The 13,506-nt window shown below is 32.0% G+C and overlaps 2 protein-coding genes across 2 annotated transcripts; both read right to left on the minus strand.

Moving 5' to 3' along the window:
• Positions 1-1,549: 1,549 nt before the first annotated feature.
• Positions 1,550-3,370, minus strand: LOC108330526 (increased DNA methylation 1). Its single transcript, XM_017565005.1, has one exon. It carries the CDS (start codon positions 3,368-3,370, stop codon positions 1,550-1,552), a length of 1,821 nt encoding a protein of 606 aa, XP_017420494.1.
• A 3,062-nt stretch (positions 3,371-6,432) lies between these two features.
• Positions 6,433-11,586, minus strand: LOC108332084 (uncharacterized). Its single transcript, XM_052876214.1, has 13 exons — positions 11,215-11,586; positions 10,941-11,109; positions 10,775-10,855; positions 10,247-10,341; positions 10,055-10,170; positions 9,838-9,952; positions 9,607-9,712; positions 7,551-7,860; positions 7,378-7,455; positions 7,249-7,299; positions 7,059-7,148; positions 6,870-6,947; positions 6,433-6,686 (listed from the first exon to the last, which is right to left on the minus strand). The coding sequence occupies exons 1-13, from the start codon at positions 11,222-11,224 to the stop codon at positions 6,636-6,638; spliced, it is 1,350 nt and encodes a 449-aa protein (XP_052732174.1). The 5' UTR covers positions 11,225-11,586; the 3' UTR covers positions 6,433-6,635.
• Positions 11,587-13,506: the final 1,920 nt, after the last annotated feature.

The following is a 13,506-nucleotide window of genomic DNA, read 5'->3' on the forward strand; positions in this document are numbered from 1 at the left end:
ACTAAAGCAATGTCATCATGAACTATTACAAATATATTTGTTTTTTAAATGTTGTCACTTTTTTTTGTGACATGTAATATTACAACTTCGTTTAATTATTTGTTTGTTTAAAATTAATCAATCTCACTTCCGTAATATATACATTTATACTACTTGGTAGTAAATTATATTACAAACAAATACTACATTTAAAAATAAATTCATTTTACTACATTATAATTTTTAAAATTTTTAAAAATTATTTATAATTTTTGTCTCTTTATAAACATTTTTACAATTAAATATAACATTAATAAATAACATTTTATATTAATTTAATAACTAGGGGCATTTTGGTAATCTTTAATTTCTACCAATTAAACTAATTTTTAAAATCTGTCATATCAATCAAATCCTACAATAATTCTCACAAACTTTACTTCCAAATTCATTCTCAATTACTCACAAATCCACTCAAAAAAACAAAAAAAAGAAAATTACCCTCAAATCCACTCAAATCCATTCAAATCATCTTCCCAAGATCCCTACAAAAGAACAAAGCCTTCGTGTTTCTTTCAACATATTTAATGCAATTTTTCTTTGAAAAATCACATAGCTTCCTTTATCCGAGTCACTTCAATGTTTATGAAGTGTTTGACACATCCAAAAATCTTTGGTCTAATTGTGGATGCACAATGCTGTTTTAATTGGGTGATTGCTTTGTCATTGGTACGAAGAAAGGAGGAAAACATTTAAGCTCACCTTTATCAAAAGTCTCTTATAATATGATTACTAGTATTATTGTTATTCATTATCATATTATTATCCTTATCACCACCATTTTTATCATCATTATATATTATCATCTTTGTTAGTATCATTGTTGTCGCTACAACTATTTTTACTATCATTACCACAATTACTACCATTGTTTTCTTTTTATTCTATACTTTTTTTATAACATCCTTATATCTTATGTTAGTCTTTCATATAATGATCATCAAATAAATCCTTATTTCCTTAATAAAAAGTCACTAAATCAGTAATCAAAATCACTAAAATAGTAAAATAATAATTGAATAATATATTTTGTCCCAAATTATAATCAAATTATCATAATAATTAAAGGATTGAACTTTAAGTATAATTTGTTTTTCAAATATGTTTATTATTAATATATATATATATATATATATATATATATATATATATATATATATATATATATATATTCGAAAGATGAATGCTATGGATATGCAGAAATTACAAACACATCTCATCATCACACGAACACATCAATCACTTGTCTCACTTCTCTCAAACATCTATCAAGATGTAGATGTCTAATAATGATTGTCACTGTTTTACTTAGAAATGCGGAATTAACATCACTACTTCTAATTCAACACTGTGAAGACCATTTCCCCAGTATTTCAACAATACTGCATATTATAAATAACCAAGCAACGATTATTTGAAGTTCAGCAAATTGTCCTAGAATATATGCAAGGAAAAATCGCCATTAACGTATAAAAAAACATTCACATAACCAATAGAGAAAAGGTTTAGATCATACATAAGTTTCTTGCAACAAAGGTTTATGGCACATGATGGTACCCTCGAAGGACAGAAAAACAAAATCAAGTAGCTTAGACTTATCTGAAGGTTTCATCTTTACAAAATCAAATGATTTTGTCCATGTGTTTATCGCACTGCACGACGAAGGCAGAACCAACCTCTCCACTCCCAAGTAACTTAACTGTTTTTCAATCTCATTCATCAACATGCTACACATTCCTTGTCTTCTACACTGCATCCTTGTTGCCACAAAGGGAATTTCCGCAACCCTCTTCCCCAAAATCCTCACAGTAGCAGCAGAAATCACCTCCTTCTCCCTCTCCAGAACCACAGTATAAAACCCACGAAAGTTCAACCGACCCAGTTCTGACCCTCTGCTGAAAACAACGTCAGCTATCACATCTCTACCAGAAAAAGCGTCAATAATTGGGTCAAAACTCCCACGCAATACATCAAGAGCTACACTCAGCTTCCTTTCGTTTTCACTCAAACCTTCATCTCCATCCAAATTAAGATTATCTTCTCCACTGCTATCCCTTTTCACTGCCTTCAACAGCGTCCAAGTAACATCATCTCCATCAACATTAATGGTTTTTCCCAAAAGCTCCTGCAGACCGAAAAATATTTCCTCGCAGTCTCTACTGCAAAACCAATTCCTATCACCAACACGGTCTTCTTCCTTTTCCAACTTGGTATGTGACGAGGCTGGAGCCTTTAAGCATCCAAAATGGAATTTCCTCTCACACTGAGGACAAACTAAAATACTGTTAACCCCCACATTACGAGCACGGTCATCTCTGCATCTGGGTCGCCTGCATATTTTGCAACAACAAACTGGGCAGAACCAATCACCATCAGGAACAACGCTTAAACCTAAACACTTGAGGTGGAACGAAGACGGGCATCCATCACACAACACCAGTTCACCCCCGTAACGACAAACAGCACAAGTGCTATCATTTGGATAACCACACTCATCGATTTCATCTTCTTTCACAAACCCGTTTTGCTGAGAACTTAGGGCCTCGTTTTTACAATCTAACAATGACCTTCCATCTTCCAAGAAAATGCTAGAATTTGGTCTGTGCCTTTGACACCTGGCATGAGCCTCAAAGCGAGTGGGAGAAAAAAACTTGTCACAGCAATCACAACATATGCCACCGTACAACAGCTTCCCTTTCTTGACCACGCCGTTTGAACCACGGCAGGATACCACGGAATCTAAACCCACAGCACCGTTTTCTATCAACCAAGGGATAAGAGTTCCACGGTGTTGTTGTGAAGACTTGGAAACCGGTGCCTCACCCTCTTGCGTCGTTGTTTTGATTGACGGCGCAGCCTTACCTCTTCTACCATTCGTAGAACTAGAGCCTTCTACCAACTCATCATCGTGATCATCCTTTTCCCTTTTCTTGCACACCCTAGTTCTCTTTTTGGATTCTCTTGTCTCCTTATTCGGTTGAGAAGAAGAAGTAGGATATTCGAGAACAACGTTGTTTTCTTGAAAATCTTGAGGGTTTTCAATGCAGCCTCCCTCTTCTATGCAAGCTTTACAAGCCCTGGCGAGAGAAATGTAATTCTTGTCAGTGATGGGCGATGTGTAACGCATCTCCCACTTATCTTTCTTCTCAACATACCAAAATTTCCAACCCAGATAACGAAGATGTTTCTTGGCTTTTAAGGAAAGGTCCCTGCGTAATGAACATTCTCTCCTGTTACTTGGCAGTGATGCGAGATGGTACCATTGCGTCACCGCCTGAGGACAATATTCAGGTTCAATGTTGATTCGTGGAGGCTCAGGCGTAGGAGCCATAGATCACCACCATGGAAGACAAGGAATGGATTCTGTATCCTCTTTGTATTCATGTAATTTAAAAAACCTTACTTTGTTTGGTGGTTCGGATACCAAAGGGACTAATGTTTTGTTTTCTTTTCAAATATTAGGATGCGTTCAGAAATATTTCATTAACTCTTTACATTTTAAATTTTAAATTTTAAGATAGTCCATATTTCCCAGACAGAATATTAGATTTAATTTTAATTTAACATTAATTTGCCTTAATTAGCTAGGCTGTATAGAATATTTCTTTTTCTTCTTTATGGCTATTGATTACGATGCTTTTACTAATTAAGATTGTTATTTCCAACACTTCATTAAGTTTTAAATAAAAATAATAATTAAAATAATAATCACCATTTAGAAAAGAATGTAAAAAAATTATCTGACATCAAATTATACAAATTAGGGTCATTTTTTATGATGTAATGTTTTATCTAATATCCCTTTATTGTTATTCAATTTTGAAACGGGATAACTTTATATCGTATCAGTGTTTACTTTAACTTACGTAATTTTGTTGTAAATGAAAACATTTTATTTTAAAAATAATTTCATCTAAAACCTCTATATATAGTTGATATTGCATGTTTCACTTTTCTGTTAATTCGTTATGTCTTTGTCAACTTTTAAATCAATCCTAATAACAGGATTTTTAGAAAATGGAAATTATAATTAAAACTAGTGAAGGAACAGTCGTCACCGCATTGAGTTCGTATTTTTACATATTTTTGTTAATAATTTAAATCGTTAATAAGTGATATTAATAAAAGCAATTTTTAAAAATATTTTTTATATTTATTCGATTTAAAAGATGTTGAAAATATAAACTGACTAAATGAAGGTACTTTACATAAATAATTACGTTTATCATTATTTCACAATAATGTTGTTCTTTCATAATTACCTAATATATGTGGAAGTATACCCAGAATTATGGCGTTCCAAAACTTAGGAAGATTATCAGATTAAAATAGAAAAATTTTAGCCAGTTTTATTTTGAAATGTTGTATAAAGAGAATATCAAATGAAACCAGTGTAATTTAGACCAATTCATAACTCTGTAGAATTGATTATAACACAGTCGAATTATAAATATATTTTGTTTCACTGTCCATGTGTAAAATTTTATGAATAAATTAACAATAATAAAAGATAATTAATAATTTATATTTTAGTATATTTAAAAAATAAATTTATTGTATTGATTTCTATACATATGTGAATAAATCATGAAATGAATTTAGATTCATGTAAATATATACAGGCAGAACGTACCTTAACATACTCGATTTTGTTGAGTGATTAGAACGATTGTGCGTGTTTTGTTTTCTTTCCAAAAAATTTATCGAAATGATTATTCAGATCTTTTATCAAGTCTTTAAATTTCAAGATTCTCATGAATACATGTTTAATTTCAAATTTAATATTAATTTTCTTTTATTAATTAAGAGTTTTATTTACGGTAATTCATTTAATTTAAAACATGAATAAAAAATAGAGAAGGCTGCTAAAATTCTCAAAATTTCAAAACGACCTTCACAGAGGTTAGGCTGTAAACACGTACTGTTTCATGATATTTAGACCTATAAAAAAATCAAATAAAATTTAAAACATTAATAACTGTATTATTTTAAATACTTTTTAAATTTTTTAAATCTCAATTATATATCATTTCTTTTTTTCTTTAAATAACTAATAATTGATTGAACATCATAAAAAAAACTTTTAAGATACTTTTTAAATCCTGAATAAATACATATCCTTTTAATAACTCTTGTCCTTAAATTGATTTTTTTATTTATTTTCTTAACAGAACATTTAATTACAAGTTATTTTCTAAGCTAAATTAATTTTAAACTCTTACATACACGGGTTAATGTTTATTTATGTGTTTGTTAAAAAAGAATTAGAGATAAAAATAATAATAAATATTATTAAATTTTGAATTAAATTTTGAATATAATAAACTTGAAAATAATTCATAAGTTTAGAAAAAAATAATATATTTATAAAAATATTTTTAAGAATATAAAAAATAAAAATGTGCCAAAATATAATATACTTCTAAAAATATACAAAAATATCTAGAGTTCAAATCTTTTACAAATCATTCAATTCTATAATAAATTTCCAAATAACAAACTTGCACAAACTATATTCTCTTTACAAATCTCCACAAAAAAGAATAAAAAAAGTGATAGAGAATGAATTTTTTTTTATAGATGAAATGTGAATAATTTAATAGATTTGATAAATAAAAAATGTTTTAATTGATAAATTTATATTATTAAATTATTTTATTTAATATAATATATTAATATTATTACAATATAAAAGTATATTAATAATATAATTATTAAGAATTTATAATATTTGTACCTTACCCTATTATATAAATTTTTTATAATGATACATATTAATAAAAATAATTATTGTAAAATCGAACCTGAAATCCGTATGAACACATAATTTTTGTAGATACAAACATAACATTAATATATACTGAACATATTCAATGATTTTAAATATAATTAATATACATTGGCTATATATTTAATGATTTTATATATAGTTTCATGATCCCTCTCCCTTTTCCTTACTCTTGCTTCTTTTTTTTTCTTTTTCTGATTAAAAATATTACACAAAAGAAAATAGTTAAACTTTAAGCTTTTTGTTATAAAAGAGTTATATATATATATATATATATATATATATATATATATATTAAATTTATTTGCAAAAAGTGTTATTTAAATTTCATTCAAATATTTAATAGTCATTAAAGTAATACAACATTCATGAAAAATGTCATCCTTTAGAAATTACTTTAGCTCGCAAAAAATAACTTAAGAGGGAATATTAAATTGAAGTAATTAATTTATAGTATATAATATCTATTCATCCCTGAAGTGTAGCCTACCATTACACACTGAATAAGATGTAAAATAAAAATAAGATTTAATATATAGAAAGCAATTGAATCAAATATAATACTTTTCCAAATTAATTTAATTTATTTCCACCTGTACATATCCTTAAAACAAATAGGCATTTGAAATCCTTTCTTAATATCTGTTTGTTATTCATGTTACAACATCATAAGTCTCACATCATCAGATGAAATCGATAGGAGTACAGGATTGGACAAAGTGCACTTATAAAATGTAAGAAATATCGTTACACAAATGAAGGATCGAATCTCTAAATGACAAATAATTATCGTTGTTCCCAATCAAATTCATGCATCTTCGTCAGCCATACCGACAGCGTAGTGGCCGAAGTTTCTGCCCTGTAAATTTATCGAAAGAAATCAAAGGAAAAAAATAAGCATTGATATACAATCCACACAGCACATTCTTTTGCAGAAGAAAGTTATCATATTTCAAATTACGTTCAGCTGCCATATTATCATTTTAAGTACTTCCACGGGAAGATAAAAGTGAACGTTCTCATATACGGTAAGAATGCTAACCTCAGATAATACCCGCTGCTTATTAAGTAATTGCGTCCTAGCCTTGTTCAAAACCGAATTTGGAGATTTAAACATTCTCTGCGGTTAAAGGGAATGGGGCAGGTTAGCGCATGAAAACAAGTGCGGTGGGGAGTGGGGGAACATACACGAAAAATCAAGATAATTGAGCACAATCACGGACAAACTTACCTTTTCACCACCAGACAATTTGTGTTCGCTGCTATTAAGATATTTTTTCTTCGGCGAAAAACCAAATACATCATGTAGGAACTCATTTTCCTGTTTGTCAAGGGAGAAGAGGGAAAAAAGGGTGTAAACATGAGCTCCAGATTACACAATAACCAGAAGCTTGCCAAAGAAAAAGGTTGAGAAAGTCTACCTGCATATGCTTAACGAATCCTCCTCCAAGAAAATGCTTGATAAAATTCAACTGCAAGAATTTGAATGTCAAAAATGCTACAAGAAAAGAGATTTCAAGAAGTATGGAAAGACAGGACACAAGAAATACCTGTATCATTTCAGACCATGATGATGTCTGCAGGGAATCACCCCCAATCTTCATTGAAATATCCGGGGAGTAACCATACTAGGATGACAAGGTAAGATCAGTACAGAATCCCCACCTTCATTAGCAAATCATCTATTGTTTTCAAATAATAACCATAGTAGTAACTAACATACCTCAAAAAAATCCAATATATCTCGGAACAAGTTCCTTTGACTATTAAGATCTTTCTTTGCAGAACCTTTTCCACCCGCCTCTATGGAAAGTTTTTTGCATTGATTCAACACCTTTCCTTTCAGTCCCTGTAAAAATATGTAGCTTTCGAGTGGTTTACTCCCTTCTTGCGTTGCATCACTTGCATTGTCTGACTGGGCAGAAAATTTATCTATAACTCCAATTTCAAAAATCAGAGCAAGTGCTTCACCAGCAGCAATTCGTACAGATCTGTCTTCCTTGTCTAGAAGACCAGATAAATAAGATATTGTACTGCATGAACAACAAAACAATAAGTTGGATCCCAGGAATGGTTACATAGAATGCAATTCTCCATGGATATTTTTTGTAACAACAAATAAAACAGATGAAAGATAAATCTAAAATATGAAATAGACTTCTTCATAAGTTAACATTACTTTATGCATAAACTAATTTATAGAGGACCCTCTCATATAGTTTCTCCAAATTTTTGCAACTTACACATAAACTAATTTAACTTATGGAGAAGTTAATTTCATTTTGTTCTTGACATGTCTCTCTCCCATAAATCCTTCTACAAAAGTTCGTTCAAACAAACTCATAATACTATCTTTCTGGGACTCCAATTATACCCACATTATAACTACCTTGCTGAAAATAAGAAAAGGAAATACCTAAAAACAATTCATGAAAGAGAGATAGAATAAAAAATACCCAGGGTTTGAAAATTTAAATATCAAATTTTTAAGTTGTTACACCTTATAGACATCATGTGTCAAAATAAATAACTGCTTTATCTCAGTTTAAACCCAGGGTGGCTATAAAATATTTAAACTCAACCGATAACCCCATTGTTCTTAATTGAAATATATTACGTTTTGTGCAGTCAATTTTGCCTTTCAATCTCGCAAAAATTGGGTGCAGGCTATTCCTCTTATATGGGCTCTTTTTCTTAATAACAAGCAACAAATGCGTCAACAAGTTGGGGGTCTACGAAACAGTTAAGATCTGGTTATAAATAGAGGCACTGAGGGCAGTGGAGCAGTTCAGGGTAAAAACTGATGCAGACAAAATGGTGGCATCAGCAAAATGGTTAGTCATGCTATCTCCTGATTCTAGAAATGGCCTCTCTGAACACTAAAATTAGGTCTTTTTTGGGAGGGGACTAATTATAAAAATTCCAATCTCTAGAACAACGTTTTGCTTACAAAACCAATCAAAAAGCTGTTATTTCTCACTTTCTGTCACAACCCAACACCCTCATTTCTGAGTATAATGTCTCTCAACACCTCCTTTATCTCTCAACTCGGCACTCTAGCAATTGATTTCTCCTCTTCAGTGACTGCTTTCTCTTTTCTGGTGACTAGTTTCTAACTTTCTCTACCTATTTTTTCTCTTTTTCAGCTGACAGACATGTTCCTCTGGCAACTGGTTTCTAATTTCTCAGGAAACTGGCTTCTTCCAGCAACAGGGTCTGTTAGAGATTGCTGCCTCTTGTTATAAGTCATGTCAACATGTAGCAAGCTCACATTCGGCTCTCAGTGGTACTTGTATGTTTTTCCAGACATCTATGAATTTTTATAGTTGATTATGAATTAGTGAACATTAGTTAATTTATTTTTTCATTTTGGAGAGTTAATTTGTATATAGTATATGTTAAATATATTAGATTATTAGATATCTTATCTTTATCTTCAGTTACTTTGTTATTATTCTTTATTTGTATTTTAGACTTAATCCATATTTTCTTTATTATAAATAAAGTTACTCAGGGGAGATTAATCTCATACATAATTTTTCAAATTTTGTCCCAGGTTCAGTTTCAACCGGTGACCACATGGTTCAATAGTATACACTACGTGAACTACACAAAAAAATAGAATACTCTGGGATGGGATATTAACACACTGGGTTAAATTGATTCCACATCATATATGCATTTAAATGATTTTGCCAACAGAAGCCTATTAGCATGTTACCTATATATGCATAGTGTAGAATTAAATAAAAATGGATGGAAAAGGAAAGCATTCTTACTTTTGCCAATTTTTTGAATTTAACTTCAAATTGCTTACTGTGGAGAGAAGAAAAGACCACGCAGACACCACATTAGCTATTAATGAAGCAGAAGGTTTGACAGCAACTACCTAAACACGGTAAAAAGATTGTCATTTTAATTAATTTAACCCAACTACTATTAGAAATATGAGTCAATCTTAAAACGGGTGATTAGTAAATAAAACAAATTGGTATGTTTGAAACAGATACCTACATTGGAACCTAATTTGGGATTAATAACTCGCCACATTATGTCCATTGATCGTTCTGATTCTTCTTGATCATTCCCTCCAATAAAGGTAATTATAGCCAAACACTCCAACAGCTATAAACATCATTAAGCAGATAAAATTAAGCATCATAGATAGAGAATCACAAGGAGAAGTCCGAATACAAGAATTTGAAATATTACCAAACTCCTACTTACTGATGGTATCTTGGAAACATCTATCGTAGATGTGAGAGATTCATCCAAAGGACGAATGGATTCTTCAAATATTTCACGGGCATTATCACCACATCCAACAGTCAAGGCCAGACAACCTTAAAAATGAATGACATTAAATATTCAATTAAACGAAGTCAATACTAAGCATGCTTAAGTTACTCAAATTCTTACCAATCGCGTGAGATGCCAAAGTTATCTCTTTAGCAGATGTCTTTTTAGATCCCTTTTTAATTGAAGAAAGGCATTGATGTAACAATGTAGCAAATCTGATTAGAGAAAGCACCTCGAGGTTATGACAATAATAACTTTATATTGAAAAATGAATATCCATGTGCTTATGTACAGATTGCGAAGTTAATTTATAAATAGAACCACCAACAAAACCTTAAAACAAAGGATCATCATTGGAACACATATATCTCATATTTTCAAAATATATGATCTTGCTTATTAAAGCACATTTATATAAATTATCTTTGTGTTTCTTTTGCAATAAAAACAAGAATTAAATTGCCATACTTTTTAACAATGTCAACCAATTAAAATCATCTATAAATGACTTATACGGGAGTTACTACTTTATAATTCAACAAGCTTACTGCGAAGTTGTGATTGGATGAAGAGTAAGTGCACTTGAATTAAATTCTAAAATCAATAACACAACAGCACACATTAAATTAAATAACCAACAAAACCTACTTCTTTTCCACAAACTGATGCTGCATGCTGCTATTGAAAGCGTCAATTATCGATTGAAAAGCTTTCTCTCTCGTGGAACCCCTTAATAAATCAACAAAAAAATGTTAAAAATTCCTCCAGTTCCATCCACAATATCAATTTATTTCGATATCGTTAAGCAAAGTACCTTTTCTCATCTAGTGCATCGAGAGCTTGGTCGAGTAAGGAATCTTGAACAAACTGCACATCTTCCGCTCCGGACACCGACATGAGATCAGAGCGAGCAGTTGACGACGAGGTCACGCTACTATCATCATCACTATCAAACATCGCAGCACTTTTACGTTGAGAATTACCTACACAGAGCACAAAAACAAATAATTAGTTGATTAATTAAAAAAATAGAAAATCAAATAGAGTCGGATCGATAAACACAGAAACCCTAGGAATTATGAGCTTACGCTTTCCCATGACAACGGTTTCTTTGGTTCGTTCGTTGGGTTACTAAGGTATGTGTGTTACAAAAAGGAATCGGAATTTGAGAAAGAAAGAGATGAACAAGTATCGAGTATGCGTAGGGCGGAAACAGAATCGAAAGGTATCGGAATTAGGAAAGAAAAGAACAACAGCGACGTCACTGGTTTTGAATCGGATGATGAACAAGCCATTAAAATTCTACGACAATCAGTTGGAATTCGAGAGCTTCTCTCAGAGAGAGGAATTGTTTCCGAATACGATTGGGTTTTCGTGTTTTATCTAAATAGGTAGATGGAACCCTAAAAAAATAAAACACGGCTTCTTTTCTTTGAACATAAACGAAACAGGGTTTTGATTACTAGGAAATACTAATTCTTATTTATTATTTATTATAAATTAATTGTGATGAGATGAAGGAATTATTCTAAACGGTGGGTGGTGTGAAATGTGAATATTCGGTAGGCGTAAGGTTGCGTGGCGCGTTTTGAACCGTCAATGTTCGGGTTTTGCCCTTTGGGAGTTGGACACGTGGCTCTGATCTATTGAGTGGCGTGTAACACGTGACGTAACAAGGTTGTCTACCTTGATTGCCTTGCCGTTTCGTCCCTGATTTGATTTTGATGACGATGTGGCACATGCTTCCCCAGTTTCCACCAACTTTCTAGGAACAACGTTTCTGTGAGGAAACACCATTAGAAGGTTTTAAGAACATTGTGGAATATACTGCAACAAAATTAAAAACAAAAAACAAACTACTTATTTAGTGGGGAAAAGTTGCTCATGTTTTTTTTTTCTCACAACTTTAGTTATATTTTTGTTCGCATGTACTTTGTAACATCCCAAAATTATACAGTCATCAACTATATACTTAGAATAATCACATATATTAATATGGTAAAACAGTTTTAAAGCAAAGAGAACGACAATTCGAAAGTGGCCGAACGGCCTTTCAAATATACAATTCAACAAGCGTTTACAAAATAAATGAGGACGAACGGTTTACAAAACCATTACCGAACGTCCAAATATTTACACAAAACAAAAAGAGCGCTCGCTCACAGCCGCTCGCTATCATAACTACACTATCTAAAATAACCGAACGCATTTACTGTTCGGCCTTCACCTCAACTTCTACTAAATTATCTTCAGCAATAACTTCCTCTTCAAGTGTTTGCTCCAAAGACGCATCTCCCTCTGCTCACATCCACACGGATGATCATTGCATTTGACAAGACGGACATACATAAACAGACAACACAAAGGATATGCAAGGGTAAGCTTATTGAATTTAATTCCAGTCAAAACATACATTTCATACATATCAAATACATCAATGAATCATAACACATACATTCAATTCATCCATAACTCAATCAAAATCCTGATACTAGACCGACCGTCCGGACTGTATGAATTCTGTGTAGCTACGACGTCCGTGCACCCAGGTGGGATAGCTGCAATACTCGTCAGCAGCCACCTGAGGTTAGTCCGTTCTGTCCAAGTTACAGTTATGGACTAAGACCTCCTGTCATTCCCACACATGACATACCCCTTTCTACTTGAGAACGGGCACTCACGGAATATCAGGATGACCCGCCAGCTAAGCTTGCCACATTCATACTTTACAAATCTCAATTTCCATTCAAGAGTCATTCCTCCCTGGAACGCTCGTTCAAATTCAACAATCATAATTTCATCTCTTACACCATTCACACATCTTAATCTTTCCTCTTATTCACACTTTCATTCTTAGTTCCACTTTCATAAAAGAACGAACGTCCAGCCCTCTTTGTAATAGAGGACGAACGTTAATACAATACCAAGAAGGTTCGTTCACGAGTAGAATAAAACCAATACAGGTTATTAGACGGATTTCATATTAACTTGACTCAGTTAGATGAACTGAATTTAGTACGATCTGGAGGATACTTAGAATAATTTAAGTTCAATAACTCTGGAACGAATCCAATGGATAGATACGTCACAAACTGGTTTAGATAAATAAACCGAACACGAGGTAATTTAGGAGACCAACCGCCAGTCAATGACCGAGCGCGAAAATAGGCATTTAATGAAGTTTTGAACGAACGTCACTGAAGTCTTGGACGAACGTTACTAGATCTATTGGACGAACGTTATTTAAATTTAGGGACGAACGCTTATGGTAGTTAAGGACGAACGCTATTTCAGATCAGGACTAACGTTATTTCAATTCAGGACGAACGCTATTACCGCTCGTTTGATACTTACGGAAAGAACGAGCGTTCGGTATAGAA

The sequence above is a fragment of the Vigna angularis genome, chromosome 4, assembly GCF_016808095.1.
Source record: "Vigna angularis cultivar LongXiaoDou No.4 chromosome 4, ASM1680809v1, whole genome shotgun sequence".
Classification (NCBI taxonomy): Eukaryota; Viridiplantae; Streptophyta; class Magnoliopsida; order Fabales; family Fabaceae; genus Vigna; species Vigna angularis.